General features: G+C 45.8%; 5 protein-coding genes across 5 annotated transcripts; 2 read left to right on the forward strand and 3 right to left on the reverse strand.

Annotated features, from left to right (window-relative positions):
- Window positions 1-303: 303 nt before the first annotated feature.
- PV09_06809 (uncharacterized protein) lies at window positions 304-1,637 on the forward strand. The gene has a single exon (XM_016360504.1). It carries the CDS (start codon window positions 355-357, stop codon window positions 1,441-1,443), a length of 1,089 nt encoding a protein of 362 aa, XP_016211843.1. The 5' UTR covers window positions 304-354; the 3' UTR covers window positions 1,444-1,637.
- PV09_06810 (uncharacterized protein) lies at window positions 1,410-4,762 on the reverse strand. Its single transcript, XM_016360505.1, has 2 exons — window positions 2,477-4,762; window positions 1,410-2,423 (listed from the first exon to the last, which is right to left on the reverse strand). Exons 1-2 carry the CDS (start codon window positions 4,722-4,724, stop codon window positions 1,705-1,707), a joined length of 2,967 nt encoding a protein of 988 aa, XP_016211844.1. The 5' UTR covers window positions 4,725-4,762; the 3' UTR covers window positions 1,410-1,704.
- A 153-nt stretch (window positions 4,763-4,915) lies between these two features.
- Window positions 4,916-5,884, forward strand: PV09_06811 (uncharacterized protein). Its single transcript, XM_016360506.1, has 2 exons — window positions 4,916-5,119; window positions 5,171-5,884. The coding sequence occupies exons 1-2, from the start codon at window positions 5,087-5,089 to the stop codon at window positions 5,483-5,485; spliced, it is 348 nt and encodes a 115-aa protein (XP_016211845.1). The 5' UTR covers window positions 4,916-5,086; the 3' UTR covers window positions 5,486-5,884.
- A 4,424-nt stretch (window positions 5,885-10,308) lies between these two features.
- On the reverse strand, window positions 10,309-11,611 carry PV09_06812 (uncharacterized protein; the record flags this gene model as incomplete). Its single annotated transcript, XM_016360507.1, has 3 exons — window positions 10,309-10,592; window positions 10,640-10,921; window positions 10,975-11,611. 3 exons carry the CDS (start codon window positions 11,609-11,611, stop codon window positions 10,309-10,311), a joined length of 1,203 nt encoding a protein of 400 aa, XP_016211846.1.
- Window positions 11,612-12,902: 1,291 nt separating this feature from the next.
- On the reverse strand, window positions 12,903-14,668 carry PV09_06813 (uncharacterized protein; the record flags this gene model as incomplete). Its single annotated transcript, XM_016360508.1, has 6 exons — window positions 12,903-13,108; window positions 13,165-13,507; window positions 13,562-13,648; window positions 13,710-13,944; window positions 13,994-14,460; window positions 14,522-14,668. 6 exons carry the CDS (start codon window positions 14,666-14,668, stop codon window positions 12,903-12,905), a joined length of 1,485 nt encoding a protein of 494 aa, XP_016211847.1.
- Window positions 14,669-17,004: the final 2,336 nt, after the last annotated feature.

Raw genomic sequence — 17,004 nt, forward strand, 5'->3', positions numbered from 1 at the left:
CCCGTCTTTTACAGGTGCTTTGCGAGAAGCGACACGCAGTGTTCAGATCATACTCTGTTGCCCCACGTCTATTTACGTAGTGAGCGCTCACGAAGAAAAGATGATCACTCATCCTGCCACCATGTCGTGCGAAATTTTCCGTTTCCCAGGTAATTCCCATGGCACAACGAAGGGTGAAAGTGTTTTGTTCTTTATCGAGATCCAAAGGGCTAAACTTGACCGTACGGGGAACATGTCATCCGGTGTCCAAAGTAGGTAACCACTCACAGAGCGGCGAATTCTTTCCGGACTTGAAGAGCGAAGGACGAAACTTTTTTCTTTTTCCCAAAATACGTTCACGATTCTGCACACGCAATGGACGACACCATTGCCGAGAAGATCAAATGCACGCTTTCGAAAACGGACTGGAAGGTTTCACGACTGGAGCGCATCGCTGGTGGCAATGCAAATTTCACCTATAGAGGCTACCTTGAATCCGGGAACGGGACAATCGTCATAAAGCACAGCGAGCCTTTTGCGGCCTTGAACGCCGACTATCAACTCGACGTAGGACGCTCAGACTACGAATGGTTCATGCTATCCACCCTGTCCCCAAAGCCCCCCGCAAGAACCGACAGCTTCCTGGTTCGGTCGCCAAAGGCTCTCGGGTCGTTTGAGCACACGAAGCTTATTGAAGACCTGCCAAATTCGACAACCGTGAAAGCGTATCTCTCCAAGTACGGAGCTGACCTCCAGAGCGAGGTTGCGTCCGAGCTTGGGACTGCCATAGGAAGATGGCTTTCCTGGTTCCACGGCTGGATTGACGGAGACGACGAGGAAGCCGTGGCTGTGCGCAACAAGATTCAACACAACCCCATGGCGGGACCGCGTGAGTATCTCTACATTGGTAGCTACCGAGATAGCATGGCCCAGTTCCCTACCGAGGTCGACTGGCCGTCTGACGAGCAAATGGGGCGGATTGAAAAGGCTGTCAGGGCCATGTACCAACGCCGTGAAGGTGGCATACACGGAGACTTTTGGACAGGCAACATGATCCTCCCCGACAGAGCTCCTGCAAAAGAGAATCGAAGCCGAGAAGGGGAGGTTGACAAGATCTTCATCCTCGACTTCGAGGTTTCCCAGCTAGGTTCCCGTTCTCAAGACCTTGCCCAGTGTCTCGCTGAGCTCTGGATGGTGTATCATTTTTACGAGGCGCAAGCGCCTCTGCACGTCATGCGCGGATTCATCTCTGGCTACGCTGCTGGGCAGGACGAGCAGTTTGCATTGCAGATTGCAATGCACTTTGGAATACACATCGTGGTCATCTCATGGAGGTATGGATGGCCAAAGGGGGATAAGCTCGTCGAGTGTGTCAGATTTGGAAATAGCTGCTTGGTGAAGGGATTTGAAGGCGACGTGGACTGGTTCAAGGCCACTTCCCTTCGGTTTCTATTTTCGTCGTAGGGCTCGGCAGCGAAGTTCGTAGTAGTATGGCACCGTGTCATTGGTGAGGTTGACTCAGGCAAAACTTTAGACCTTTTTCATGATAAAAGCTATTGCACGCGGCATCAGCCGAATGATTGCAGCCATGAGAAATGCAATAACAGCACACTCGCTTTTAGGGTATCCTGATAAAGAGCTGCGACATGTTACACAAACCACCTCAGTGCTGGCGCTAGTTCGTCCATGCAGGCCTCTCTTGTTTTGCCGTTTGTTTGCTCTTGCTCACGTAGGCAGTGTATTCCTACTTTCGTCCTTCTTTTCCTTCTGTTTAGCTCTCCATTGCCTCATCCGAGTTCGCTGGTCAGACTGCAGTTTCTCCTTCGCGTCTACATCTGCTAACGACTTCCTGTATCTTGCTCTTCTCGCTTCCCGCATTGCCTCTTTCTCCTCATCTGACATGTTTGCCAATTTTCTCTGCCGGGCTTCTCGTGCCTTTTCGTTCCTGGCACGACGTTTTTCATCCGTGAGCTTCTCACGCTGCCGTTGGGCTGCTCGGCGCGCTTGCTCCCTAATCCTCTCAACGCGGTCAGGCCGACCCTCAAGATACTTTGCATTCCTCTCACGAGAATATTGTACCCGCTCCTCTGGTGTCATGCTGGCCGATCGAGCATGCCATCTGATACGCACTTTTTGAAGTCTCCTCTCTTTCTCTTCCGGTAATTCCGCAGCAAGAGCTAGCCGTGATCTGACTCTCTTCCTTTCACGCAAGACCTCCGGCTCTTTAACGCTAATGGCACGGCCATTGCTGGAAAGCTGCGCTCGTTCTTTGGCGCTCACTTTTGACAGTCTGACATCGAACTCGCTCTGGACCTGGGCCACAAGAGCGTCAATACGTGCAAGACGAGCCTCCCGCTCAGACTTCGTCTCCTTGGGCCAATCATCGCGAGAAGTAAGTGCTTTTAGAGCCTCGAGTTTTTGTTTGCGCCGTTCTAGCGTTCGACCTAGCCTACATGAGTTTATTTGTCCGGTGTAAGGGTTTGCGAGAAGGGCTTACCCACTTTCTCACCCCATATCTCCTTCCAACCAACACTGTCCAGCTCTAGCGGACCATTGAGATGTCCAAAGCGAGGCACGCCGTGCCCGCTTTCCGGCAAGCAAATCCAGTCTCTTACACAGCCTGGAACCTCTTCCTTCTTGTGACTCACCACGATTAAGGCTTGGCTGTTTTGTAAGCCTCGAATCTTGGCCATCCCAAGCCTGCTCAAGTCGCTTCTCGTGATTTTTGGCATATCAGCTCGCTCACCCTTTCGCTTTAGATGGAATATGGCCTCTTCACCATGGCTCAAAAATAAATGGCACTTGTCCCTTGCAAAATCGTCCATGCCACTAAATGCTTCGTCCAAAACAACGAGATCGGGATTTCGGATGACCGCACGTATGAAAAGAGCCACTCGCTGTGCAGAGAAGCTGAGCTCGCCAAATTTGATTTTGTCAGCCCAGTCTTCGTCTTCCATCTTCTGTAGTTCTTGCATGATTGCTTCACTCGAACGCCGTAGATGGTATCTTGCTCTTTCGGGTACTCGCGGCTCGCCGTTTGGCTCAAAGAACCCGCTATCGACGCCTTGAACAGCACGTTCCATCTCCGTCTTCATCCAACTGGGAGGCCCTAACGACGGTACAAGTTCGCCTCGAAACCACATGAGTGCGGCGTTGACTTTATCGTCCAGATCGAATGTCAGCTTTGGTTTCGTGAGTGGAGTTTCTGCCCATGCAGACTCGATTGTTCTCCGGAGAGAAAGATGTTTAGGGAAAAAGACGTGAACTTCAGGGCTAGAATGACCAATCCGCTTTTGCAGGTCAAATATGCTTATTCCAGGTTCGCCTGGCTGAGGCAAACGTGTACGTCCGAAGAGCTTGATCGGAAGAGAATAGGTCTGTGGATGATCCGATGTAATTAGTGATATCAGCGTCGTCTTGCCCGAGCCGTTTGGACCAAAGACACCCCATCGTTGACCCTGTCGGACCTTCCAGTATAATCCGTCCTTTTTGTCTCCCTCGGCACCTTGACTCCAATTTCCGAGGACAATTTTTTCACCATATTGGACTTTCACCCCCTCCATATCGATCACGGTATCTCCTGGGGGAGGTGTTGGTGTGTCCATACGAAAACCGTCTCTCGAGATTACTTCGATCCCAATGTTCCTTTTAACCTTCTTCTCGCCTTCTTTGTATTCTTTCATGAGCTCTCTATACTCTCGGTGATAAGCTAATTCCTCGCGACGATCTGAAAAAATGGTATTGGAAGGGGTGTGCGCCCAAAGATGACGTGAAACTTCGGCATATTCGACACATTCCTCGTCCAAGGGACTCGATGCGGTCACCTTATTCGCCAATCTCAGCTCTTTTGATCTGTTGTGAATGAAGCGTATAACGTCATTCCGCCTTCCAGACGCCGCCAGCTCGTATCTCTGTGTGACGAATGCCATGTGTGTGATCCAGTCCGGGATATGCTCATCAGGTTTTAGCGATAAAATGAGTCTCGGAGATTGTGCTTCCGCCAAGTCGCCCAACATCTGTGACAGGTGCTTAAGAGTTGGCGGATCCAGGCCCATGAAGGGGCCATCCAGTAGCAGCACTTCAGGTCCGCTCAATAAAGCTTTTGCGATTTTCGCACGTCTAGTCTGGCCATTGCTTAAATGGGTAACCGGCATATCAGCCAATTCCTGCAGCTTCAGATCTTTCATGATCCTCTCCAGAAGACGTGGGTCCGGATGTCTTGCCAATCTCTCGTCTGGGTTCAGCTCCGTATTTCCCATCAAAAAGTCCAGTAGGGAAAAATCGGTTTCCTCTCGTAGGCTCTCGTACCGCGCTGACAGGTACGCACCACGCATTCCACTACCACTGGACTGGCCCCGCTCAGCATCAAATCCAACGTATTGTATAGCATTATGCGCACTTCGTAGTCGAGGATCCTTTTGTGCAACCTCATCCGTCGCAAGATAGGGATATGATCGGGCTGTCGGTGGTATGCATATATACTGCCCTCGTAAAACGTGCAGCAAGGCAGTGCGCGCGGCCGAACTCTTGCTTAAAACACTCCATTTTTCCACGGGTGAAGTGAAGGCCGGAAGGGTGAAGCTCAATCCAGGAAACAACGTTTGGCTTTCATTGCTGATGGCATTCAGCGATTGTCCTGCAGAAGGATGGCTATGGTAGAATGTGCCATTGGCGATGCGTATTACAGGTGGCCTGTCATTTTTGGCGATTGATTGTGCAACTCGCAGCGCCAAAGTTCTCTGCATCCCGCTTCCGGCCTTGCAGCAACATACGCGCTCAGAGGGTCGTCTATGAGAAACAATTGAAGGTCTTTTCCAACGCGCTTAGCATGGTTGCCATTCTGCCTGAGGCAGAATACAGTTCTACCACGTGCTAGCTTCCAACTGTCAGGCCCAGGTATTGGTGGGAGCTGCGTAGTTCGATGAACAGCGCAGTAACTTACAGAACAATTGTTGGATCCTGAATCGAGCCCTCTGGTTCCGACTGCTCATTTCAAGCAGCAACGTCATTCGGTCTAGTGCCTCGGTTGTGTGGTGGAGTAGCTGACATGCTACCGCAGAGACGAAAACATCCATCAGCTGTATGCAGCATGTGAGCCTTAACAACTATGATACAGGCTTTGCAACCACACCGGCCCCAGGTAAGATAGCCTGCTGGTGCGGTTATTTGATCTATTTTTGACGGTCGACAGGTTGTCCAAAATCCACGTCCTATCTCCAACCCTTTAAGCGCTACACAGCGTCGCCATACGGGCAATATAACGCCTCCTCCCACCTCCCACGACCACAAACCCAAAAGTCAGATTGAGGCGATGCCGCCTGCACTGACCCTCCGGACAGCATTCCAGCCATTCGATCCCGCAAAGTGTCATCCCGTCTTTTTCACCCCAGCTCTTCGAAAACCTCCATTCCCCATGATCGGATTCAACAACGGTCTGGTCAATCCGGTAGCATTCGGCTACATAGCTGAAAACTATGTCAAAAGAGAAGGATTTGCAAAACTATGATTACAAGACATATCTTAACCCGAAATTGTTCGAATCGACGAGTTCATGTGGCATTTACGAGGCAACATAGGAGAGCAGCCTTGTTATCGAGTACATGTAACTGTTCCTGCCTGCAAGCATTTCTGCGCAGGATGTCGATGCTTGACTGGTCAGGGCAGTAAAAATATTTATTGAACTGATCGCGGTGATTTTGGTACTTCTTTCTGCCTATCTGTCTCTCCGTAATTTGGCCTGCTTCACGACGACATGTATTTCTGGGTGCTCTCTTGATCGAATATTTCTGTAAAGGCTACCAAACATGGTCTAAGTGTTCTAATAGAAAAGAAGACATAGTGCCAAGTGTTTATAGTGCATTCGAATGAAGCAATTCTTTCACAGCAGCATTTCGGCTGCCAATTACTTTGGTTTACCTCTATTGCATTTTGCATGCCTGCAAATTGACGTCTGCCAATGCCCTTTGCTCTGATACGAGCTGTAAGACTCATAGCTGGTCAAACAAGACCCACGAGTATTATCCAAGTCAGAGACCGTTCTAAATAGTAGGCTATTACACCCTCGGACATCACTTTTACTCAGCGTGACACTGTTTGCAGAGGTATGCACGTGTAAAGTCCATTCAAAGATTTCATTGATTTGGAGTGCCATATATTTTATCAAGAGAACACTTCCAAAGCGATGAAGAGCTTCGCATTGTAGAAAACGGAATCAGCGATTTTGATTGGATTTCATTTTTGGGGGGTTGATAATGCTTCTCAATTGGAAGCCTCATAGCGTCGCCCTCATTGTATACACTATCTTGTTTTTGCTGGAGGTATTCAGTGTGTGTGAACTCAACTTCTCATTTCTTAGAATCACTGGCAAGTACCAGTACCTCAAAGTGCAAAACGGCTGCGCTGCGTTGGATCATTTATCTTGCAGACACCATTATCAGCCATATTTTCACGTTATGGCATCAGATGATACAATATTTGAATAATACTAGAACAATTGTTTCAAGTCAAACGCTCAAAACCTAAAATACACAAGCTTACGCTGCTAAATATATTCGTTAAAGTAGCTGAAGCAGCTGTCATAAGAATATTTATTCGTAATTCATCAAATCTCCCTACATCTTTCGCTGCTTCTTATCATATCTAGCCACTATAGACTCACACGGGTGACATGAGGAGTTCAATTTTGCAATAATACATTGATCAGAGGCTCCTCTGAAGCTCAACTCATACATCAGCTACCGTTGTGCGTATCGTGTATGTTCTAGGGCTGAGCACTTATTGGAGCCGGTGACACCTGATGTCAAGGCCGCTACTGAGATAAGGAGACAGAGAAGAGATTCTATCCTAGGCAAGAGGAATGAGGCTATAGCTAGGAAAAAGAATGGAAAGTGCTTATTCCTAGTTTTCAGATGTGAAAAGCATCCAGTATGGCTTAATAGATAGACAAATAGTATTAACAAGACTGGGACAGAAAAGAATAAGTCGGAGCAAGGGGGAATCAAAGCAGAACGAAAGCAAAGCAGGATAAAGAAAGTGAGAAACAGCAAAGTGAAGTGAAGGAAAAGTCTCTCTTTCCTCTCTTGCTCCCTACACCCCCGTTTCATCGTCTCTCATATCTATATCCAATTAAGTTTAACTTCGGTAATGCCCTATTCTATTAACTCTTGATAGCAAATGGCCTCGTACTTCTCATTCTGTACCATCATTTCCGTGCGTCAACATCCTGTAACGCGTGCCCCAGTACAGTGCTCCTCTCTTCGACCTATGTTTACATTCGTTCTTTGTACTAATTCAGCACGATCATTTTAATCCTTTCTTATATATCTTCCTCTGATCTACTAGGGTTTCTTTTCGCATACGGATATTGGAGTACTTTCTGTAAAGTTGTATTGGATAAAATACAAGTAAGCAATTGTGCAAAAATATTCTTTGCTTTTGTGCATTGTAGATGCCTTGTTCAGGTTGATATCATTCGCCTTATTACTTCTAGTATAAAGTTTGTGCACATTAAGAAACATGATGTCACTTAGTGAATAATTTTAATTTGATATCATAAACTAACTAAGCAGTCGATAACTGGGGAAAAACTTTTCATTTTGAAAATTGCTAATTTTTTGTTCGTATTAGACCTTATTTCTAGATTACTCAAACTAGGTTATGTTATTTAATAGTTTGGTGCTGCGCATGACGGACAGGAAGTAGAAACACTTGAAAATTGATCATAACATGAATTTGGTGTTGGCTCATCGAGTTTTTGATTTAGGTCATTCCATGAACAGTTGCTCCCATTTTCTTTCAATTGGATTCAATTCAAGCGAGTATTGATTGGATAGAGGTAATGATTACTGCCTACAAATTGAGCATTTGCACGGCATGAGATAATTGGGAACGAGAAGAGCCTCCCTACTCGGCCAAAACAAATAATTGCTTCCTAGGTGAAGCCGGTAATTAGCCTCGTATACCGGTCGTAGCCATACTATTTTACGTTGTTCAACATATGATCTTCACGCAGCCAACATGGGGTCAAAGGAAATGAAGAAAAGGCCACCGGAAAATCGGGAAATAGTATATATCCATATAGCGTCGGCTTTTGCAGTATTATCATGGGTCGCTCCGCTCATCTTTGCTAGCATATTCAGGAAAAAAAGTTAAAATCGCATGCATGGCTACGGGAATTAATACAAAAGAAGCAGGGAAAAACACAATGGCCACCAAAATGCTCGGGAATGTGAACCTGAAGGAAATGTTATCATCTCTTCCACCGTTACTATCTACTGACTACCGCACCAAAACCAGGGAGCTGATAGCCACTTCGTCCAAAGAGTTGCCAATACTTGTCGTTCTTGACGATGATCCCACCGGTACACAAACATGCCACGACATTATTGTCCTGATGGAATGGAATGTGGAAACTCTTGCGGTCGAATTTAGCCGAATTCGACGTGGAGGTGGCTTTTTCATTCTGACGAATTCACGCGCATTACACCCACCAGAAGCTTATGAACTGATCACCACTATCTGCTATAATCTAAAAACGGCAGCGAAGCAAGTTGGAGTTACGTTTGAGGTCGTACTTCGTGGAGACTCTACATTACGCGGCCATTTTCCGACGGAGCCGTTAGCCGTTGATGCCATACTCGGAGCGCCTGACGCATGGATTTTGTGTCCTTTCTTCCTGCAAGGAGGTAGATATACCATTGGCGATGTGCATTATGTTGCCGAAGGTGAAATTCTTGTCCCAGTAGGAGACACAGCATTTGCAAAAGACGCCTCGTTCGGATACAGAAGTTCCAATTTAAAAGATTGGGTCGTTGAAAAGAGCAGAGAGACAATTCCAAGAGCAAATGTGCTGTCGTTGTCTCTGGAGGATATTAGGAAGGGTGGTCCGGCTCAAGTATGTAAAGTTCTCACAGACTGCGCAAAAGGTTCAGTTATTGTTGTCAATGCCGCTGCTGAGGAAGATGTCGACATTGTAGTCGTTGGTTTGCTAAATGGTAATTGCTCAAATCTAGAATCTTTGCAGGGTACAGTGATAACATACAAAAAGCAGCTCCAAAAGGCAGGCGCTTTTTATTCAGGACAGGAGCAGCGTTTGTCTCGGCGCGTCTGGGTATATTGCCTATTCCACCTATTTCAGCATCTACACTGTCACTTTCAGACGCTACTGGCGGCTTAATCGTCGCTGGAAGCTATGTTCCGAAGACTACCGCTCAGCTTGAATCTCTTACCACTGGGCGAGGAGCGAAGCTAACTAAAGTTGTCCTCAACGTAGAAAAGCTTCTCGCCTCACGAGAGGAAGCAGAATTGGTCCTTAGAGAAGTGTTAGATAAGGCACGAGACGAGTTAAAACGTGCTCAAGACGTACTTATAATGACAAGCAGGAAGCTTATCAGAGGTTCGGATGAGAAGACGAGTTTGGATATTGGTGCAAGGGTTGCAAGCTCGTTGGTGCTATTTATCAAAAAGCTCGAAACCAGGCCGAGATATCTTATTGCGAAGGTAATGCAATCTTCCGTTTCGCTTCCTTTCACAAGAGACTTTGCTTTCAATGGTGGCTGATTAATACTTTAGGGTGGCATAACTTCCTCGGACTGTGCGACAAAGGGTCTACGAATGCGCCGCGCCGTGGTCATTGGTCAGGCTGCTCCAGGAGTGCCTATGTGGCAGTGTGACGAACCGAATAGCAAATGGCCAGGCATGCCTTATATCGTTTTTCCCGGAAATGTTGGAAACAACGACACACTGCTCGACATAGTTCGACGATTCGATCCTCGCTCCGATAGATAGACTCATATTATTCGCTAGGAAGGTAATAAAGCTACAATTTTCTAGTAAGAAAACTGACTGCTCAGTAAATTATATATGTCTTGTACCGATTCACCACCAAAAGACTCCCAGATCATGTCATTATTCATGATGGTGAGGTCATTCAAATTACTTTCAGTTGGCCTTCCACTCTCATTTAAAATCAGTCTGGAGGAAGGTGAATTCCAAATTGGCCCTGATGTTTGGTCCGAAGAAAAATGATGAATAGTAGTTAAATTATGATGCTCTCGACTAACCAGCCGGGCTTCGCTATTGGAGGCGTGCTCTCCCGAATTTATCGGCTGCTGTGAGAGGTCGTGTTGTGCCAGCATCTTTTCCAAGCCTGCCGCAATATGGTATAGTAGGTGGCGTGACGATGTCACTGACTCTTTTAAAAGCTGTATCATTCTCTCTATCAGACTCCAAACGAATGCTTGCTCAACATTGAGACCGAGAGCCTTATTCCACTTCGTTGTCACTTTCAATAGGAAAACAGACGCGAAGGCGATCATCGTATGAACATATCTATAAACTGGTTAGTGGGTTGAAGTTAAATATAAGAACCAGACAAATAACTTGCAATGGAGTACCAACAAGTGCTCTTCGCAGATCTTCTTCCTCAAGCACAAATGTCAAGATACTCGCGGCAGCAGATATGGCCATATTGGCGAATTCTTTCCGTTCCGTTGAAAGCCGTCCATGTCCAATCCCGATACCTCTGATCGCAAATGCGTTTAATTGAAGTTTAGCAAAATATGAGTAGAGAAGAATGCCTTTGGGAGGAAAAGTTCCAATGTATGTGTTATTCCCTTTTAGCGATTAGTTCATTCTTTTGTAATCCAAGATTCATGCATACTTTGCATGGAGTGCCATTTGATTCTCCATTGATCAATCTCGAGATTGAAACTCCTCATTAGTGGAAAATCCTCTTCTGATAGCAAAGCTCTACTAGCATCATGTTGCTGTGGCAATCTGCGCTCAGCAAAGCTATCGTGAACTCTTGTTAGGATATGCATGAGTGCTACTTGAGAAAGAATACGCTCATCAAGGGCATTGGCATGTGGATTCTGTAGGAATTGGTCGATCTGACGAATCTGTGGACTCTCACTTATCATGGGCGGCCGTCCGTAAGCAATACCTTCACATCAATGTTAGCTGGGGACTCTCAAAAATTGGGACTGATCAGCTTACTGAAGTGATGATCACATACATAGAGCATGTACCATAACCTAGCTCTTAGAAAATGCTCGCGATCTCCTTCCAACGCTTTGTAGAATGACTGGTGAATATTTAGCTCTGTAGCTATACGTATTGCATGGCCTGACAGCTTCCAAGATACATCCGAAAGCCAAAATGCAGCAATTACAAGCGCTCTAACGTCGTCTATGGCATGATATCGTGAGAACATACTCGAGGAAACTAACTCAAGGAATTCTTTGTAGCATTTATCAAATGTCTCTGTACTTGTCGGGACATGCAATGCCGTCACAGTAAGAATAGTGGCTGTAAGAAGCGGACTCGATCTGCGCACCGATGCGAAATCTGCGTGAATCTCCTCAAGCCCTACCCACAAGTAATGGTTTAGAGATGCATGAAAAATTTTGTACAGCTCATACGCTTCGGACTCGCTTAATAGACCTCTGCTAATGAAGTCACTTGGCTCGCTCTCATCTCGTGTTTCAGATCTGTAGGTCTTCGATTGGTTGCTGCGTATATTTCGAAGCCTTGTTACTTCGTACAAAGATCCCATTGGTTCTGTAAGCGATACGGGATCTTGTTGATCTTCCCTCGTCGTCATTTCTGGGCTGTTCTCGCGGGTCATATCCATTCTAGTGTTTTCTGCTGTCTTGGTCGAATGAACAGATTCGGAAGCATTGCTCATTGAAGTAAGAGGACCATTCAAAGCAACACGTTCTGAATGTAAAGATAGTGGGCTTGTTGCTTGTGCGACAACACTGACTGCTCTCGTTTGCATAGTGGACGGATCGTTTGCGGTAAGTTGCTCCGTAAATGTGTTTAAAGTTTGTTGCAGTTGCTGGATTTGATCGTACATAAGATCAATCCTTGCTCTAAACTACGTGAGCGTCTACACAATGCTTGACCGGGGGAAACCAAACTCGTAATGTTGGCTCAGCAACTGCTCTCGAGGTTGCCATGACCCCCGATTTTGAATGCAGTCTAAGTGCCTTCGAACACAACGCGTACATTTTGTATTTCCTAACGTGGTTTCACACTTCATTTTCAGCCGCCTGCAGTTCTGACCTGAACAATTTGATCAGCCTGCTGTGTAACATCTTACTCAGGATGAATTTGTTCGTTGCACATACAGGCCTTTGACTTCCGACCAGGTCCAGACGTGGATTTTCCACCTGCGCTGCTAGGCTGGCTAGATCGAAACTCCTGTTCAGCCATTTCTAGTGTCGCAATTTGACCAACTTCATTTTGCGCATTGAACGAATCTACGCGTGCACAAATCGCTGGATAGTCCGGCTGCATCGCGGTGACATGGCTCGATTGAACGACTTGACGTCGGTTGCGCAGCACATATACCGGCCGCTTCAATACCCGGATATTATGAACCGCATAGCTGGCTCTGGGGTTTGTGAGTGGCAATCTTAAGAGCAAGTTCGCATACGAACTTGTCCATATTGAGTAAGTTATACACCGGGAAATCGGTATTTTAACCGAGGACTGATCCGCAAGCGCCGAATTTGTCGGCGGTGTTGTGGCCTTCAACCAGCAAAATCGGATAAAGCTGACTCACAATGGTCAGAAATATCGTGCAACGGTATTCGCTGTTCGTCAGCCACAGCACTCAGGACCAGACTGTCAATTATTTCATCCCTGCTACACGGAGTATTAATGTTGGATTATTTTGCTTTAAATCAGGCCGTGCATTTTCCGCTAAGTTAACCAAGTTAAAATTTATCCGAAAGGGATCAAGCAGCCACTATGAAAGACAGCTCTTGAGAACAAAAAAAATGAATCTTTCAACACCAGCAAATACGACTGATCAAATCGTGATTCAGTATGTGCATAGATAGTTCTTCAACCTCTCGTTACATTGACAAAACACCGGTGGACTATATTATGGCATTATTCGATTGAAATCCATGGTCCTAGATGTCATAACGAGCAGCAAAACCGGAGCTTCTTGCATGCTCGTAGCGCGTATTAATCCCGTTCTTTTCCCCTGCAGCGTCTCGGGGAACGAATTCGGCAGCTTCTATCTGATCCATTTTCTTATTGTCTCTCCTCAGACAGAAGCTAAGTATATACGTGGAAACGAAAACAACGACGCAGAGTGCAAGATTAACCGACCACGCTTAGTGTTTTGTCAGTTTACTCTCAAAGGTGTCGAAAGAAGCCTCAGAAACCTACCAACAGTGTATTTAGGAGCTGCTGTAGACGGATAAAGATAAGGAGTCCACACAAGGGCCGTGTTGCCAAATGCATTGTTCATTGCAAGCGCAACGGCACGCTTCTTTTGGGGTCGCGCACCAATATTGGCCATCCACGCATTTGATATTTGGAAGCAACCGTAGGAACCAGGCAACATGAGAAAAAGGGAGAAATATCGTGCCGCAGTGTTGGTCGTTACTAGGGTGATTATAATGCCAACTGCAGCCACAGCAATCGGAGCCATGATGAAAGGTGAACGTCTTGATGTTCTATCTGAAAGATATGAGCTGCAGAGGCAGAAAATCGCTGTGAAGAGGTATGGCTACTAGTGTCAGCTGACTGTATTAATTTTATAAGCAACTAGATGTATCCTTACCGGTGCAGTAAGCAAGAGAGTATGCACAGTGGAGAATCCGAAGGTTGCGACAAGAGACGGCAGAAAGTTGGTCAAAGACGCGACCGCCTGCACACCCATCTGCAATTTGTCAGACACAAGGCTGCTGAGGTATCGTTTTGCTAGGTACTGTTACCTGACCAACAATGCAGAGCCATACACGATAGTCTGTCAATGCCATTTTAAATGCAGCAAATGTCTTTATCTCGGTCTCCTCATCTCCCACGTCTTCAATAAGCCGAATCATTCCGAGCATTTTCTCTTCTTCGTTTAGCCACTTCGTTGTAGTTGGCCAGTCGGGAATGATGAACGCCGTCGCTACTGCAAAAGCTACCGTTGCAGCACCCTCTATAATGAAGAGCCATCTGAAAACTTATCAGTACTTCTCTGAAACGTAAGTCCCGGGTCACATACCTCCAACTATGTATGTGGTTATGCTTGAATCCTGCTGCTATTCCAGCCGCAAAAAGCCCGCCAAATGCTCCAGAAATCATTGCACCACAGAAGAAAAGTCCTAAGCGCTTTCCTAACTCCTTTCTAGTGTACCAGCCACTGAATAAAAAGGCAACCCCGGCGAAGAAAGGGGCCTCAGTAATACCGAGAAAAAATCGACATGCCGCTATGCCCCCAAAATTCTGAACAGCACCAGAGCAGCCACTTACAATTCCCCAAAGTATCATAACCATAGAAAGATAACGACTTGGTCGAAATTTTCCCAGAAGCATGTTGCTTGGAATTTGCATAAGAATGTAGCCAATGAAGGTAAGAGAAAGAACAATGTTATACTCGACACCTTTCAACCCGATGTCTTTGACAAGACCTTGAATTCTGGCTTGAGGAAGAGCGTTTCTGTCGATGTAGTTCATAATGTACATGACAATCTATAATGCGACTTGTTACTCCTCTCCTATCCTTTGGCTAATTCAGATAGCCTGAACTTACAAGTATTGGTAGTAATCTTAGATCAATTTTCCGAATAAGTTTTCTTTCTTTCTCTTCTCTCTCTACTGGAGACCATGCGGCGATTTTTTCCATTAATCGATTTCTGGATACGATTTCACCAGATGGGGTATCTTCAACCTCTTGCATCGTGGAAGATTTGTTCTTATTGGAAGACATTTTAAAAATAGCACAACCACTGAGAAGATATTATAATCTTTCGGGGATGAGAAGGCAAATTTATAAAAGTCGAAAATCGAGCAGCTGTTGGTTCTACATATTCGATATATGCAATGCTCAAATAGTACTCAACCGGGGTTTCGGCGAGACGAATCCCGGAGAAAATCTGGGGTATTGATATCCTTGAAGATAACTAAGGACATGACTACTAGATTCTCCGGGGTAGTACAAATTTGTGAAGAAGTATGGGACGCGAATTCGGTCTGTCGGCGGGAAATCGGAAAATCATCCGATCGGATTCGCGGACAGGAGGTCAAGATCAAAATAAGAGATATATATTACGATTGGAGAACTCAGTTTGGCTATCAATCACTTAGATCTAACTTTTTTGCCAAAACTATTAACAAGTTTGTCATAATTAAAATTGAAAAGACTTCTATATCCCATCAAAATGACAAGCCTTTCGACGAAGCTCGCTGAGCTTGAGGCGTTAGGCAAACCCATTCAAGTTGGCATCATTGGCGCTGGCAAATTCGGCTCTATGTTGTATGTGTCATCAAAGCTTCCTGGGCACGATGAAAATGCATAACATGTAGACTTAGCATTTCGCAATCACATCGCACAACAGGTCTGAGGCTAGCTGGAATTGCAGACTTGTCCAAAGAACGCGCGCTGGCGTCGCTAAAACGCACGGGATATCCGCCAGAAAAATATGATGAGACAACTATAATGACGCTGGAAGAGGGAATGAAAACTGGGAAGACAGTAATCACGACAGATTCAGCTGCATTAATCGCCGCACCAGGGATAGACGTTATCCTTGAAGTAACAGGCAACCCTGCTGCAGGCGTTCGCCATGCTTTACTTGTAAGTTTTATGAAAAGATTTTGACAACAAAAACCTTACAACTTTAGTGCTGCGAGCATAAGAAACATATCGTCATGGTAAATGTCGAAGCTGATGTCCTCGCTGGACCGTTGCTGGTTCGTAAAGCAAAGGAAGCAGGCATCATATATTCCATGGCTTATGGAGATCAACCAGCCTTGATTGCGGAAATGGTCGACTGGGCACGCACTGCAGGTTTGTGAGTTTAAATAGAATCATTGCAAGAGAAAGTGTTTGAAAGCTTATAAGTAGTACAGTGATGTAGTTTGCGCGGGTAAAGGTACTAAACATATGCCTCAATATCATTTCTCAACACCAGATACCGTTTGGATACATTACGGCTTTACAGAAGAGCAGCTAGCTAGCGGGGATTTCAATCCTCAAATGTTGGTGCTTTTAAGCCTAACATATTATATTACGCAACTAAGTAGAGAGATAGGTTCAATTCATTTTTGGACGGAACAAAATCGGCACTCGAAATGGCAGCAGTCGCTAATGGTTGCAACCTTACCCCTCCAAGTAATGGACTTCAATTTCCACCTTGTGGTATCTGGGATCTGCCCGAAGTTCTCAAACCGAAATCATCCGGTGGACTTGGCCAACTAGAACAAAAAGGAACAGTGGAGGTAGTATCATGCCTAGAACTTGATGGAAGAGAGGTATTCAACAACCTGAGATGGGGTGTGTATGTTGTGATAGAAGCGCCTGGAGACTATCAAAGAGACTGCTTCAAACAGTATGGTCTCAAAACCGACTCTAGTGGTCGCTATGCTGCACAATTCAAACCTTATCATTTGATAGGGCTAGAACTTGGAGTTTCAATTGCCTCAATTATGGTTCGCGGCGAGCCAACGGGTCAAACCAAGACTTGGTCAGGAGATGTTGTTGCGACGGCCAAGAGAGATCTAAAGGCCGGGGAGATTCTTGATGGTGAAGGTGGCTATATGGTATATGGTAAGCTTATGCCTGCGACAGCATCACTGGCTCTGGAGGGTCTGCCAATAGGATTGGTAAGAATATTATGCATATATATAGCAAATGATTTAAGCTGATAATTACAGGCTCATGGACTTAAAATAAGGCGAGACATAAAGCAAGGACAACGCCTGAGCTGGGCTGATGTGGAGTATAGCGAGAAAAGCCAGGTGGTTGCAGTCCGTCGTGAGATGGAAGCCACTTTCCGGCGAGAAATGACTTTATAATATATATATAAATAAACTACTATTATAACTTAGATAATATTTTTTTTATTTTAACATGATCCACAAGCTAGTGCGTGTCATGGGGTCACCCCTATGACACGTGATTGGCACCATCCTGTTGCCTGTAGGGTTAGGGTTAGGGTTAGGGTTAGGGTTAGGGTTAGGGTTAGGGTTAGGGTTAGGGTTAGGGTTAGGGTTAGGGTTAGGGTTAGGGTTAGG

Source organism: Verruconis gallopava (assembly GCF_000836295.1).
Source record: "Verruconis gallopava strain CBS 43764 unplaced genomic scaffold supercont1.24, whole genome shotgun sequence".
Lineage (NCBI taxonomy): Eukaryota > Fungi > Ascomycota > Dothideomycetes > Venturiales > Sympoventuriaceae > Verruconis > Verruconis gallopava.

Bases quoted from the DNA above. Each gene is read 5' to 3' on its own strand.
- PV09_06810 (XM_016360505.1), bottom strand. From the start codon at position 4,724: ATGCAGAGAACTTTGGCGCTGCGAGTTGCACAATCAATCGCCAAAAAT. The intron at 2,424-2,476 runs GTAAGCCCTTCT...CATGTAGGCTAG, and splicing joins GATATGGGGTGAGAAAGTGG to GTCGAACGCTAGAACGGCGC.
- PV09_06811 (XM_016360506.1), top strand. From the start codon at position 5,087: ATGATACAGGCTTTGCAACCACACCGGCCCCAG. The intron at 5,120-5,170 runs GTAAGATAGCCT...GACGGTCGACAG, and splicing joins TGCAACCACACCGGCCCCAG to GTTGTCCAAAATCCACGTCC.
- PV09_06809 (XM_016360504.1), top strand. From the start codon at position 355: ATGGACGACACCATTGCCGAGAAGATCAAATGCACGCTTTCGAAAACG.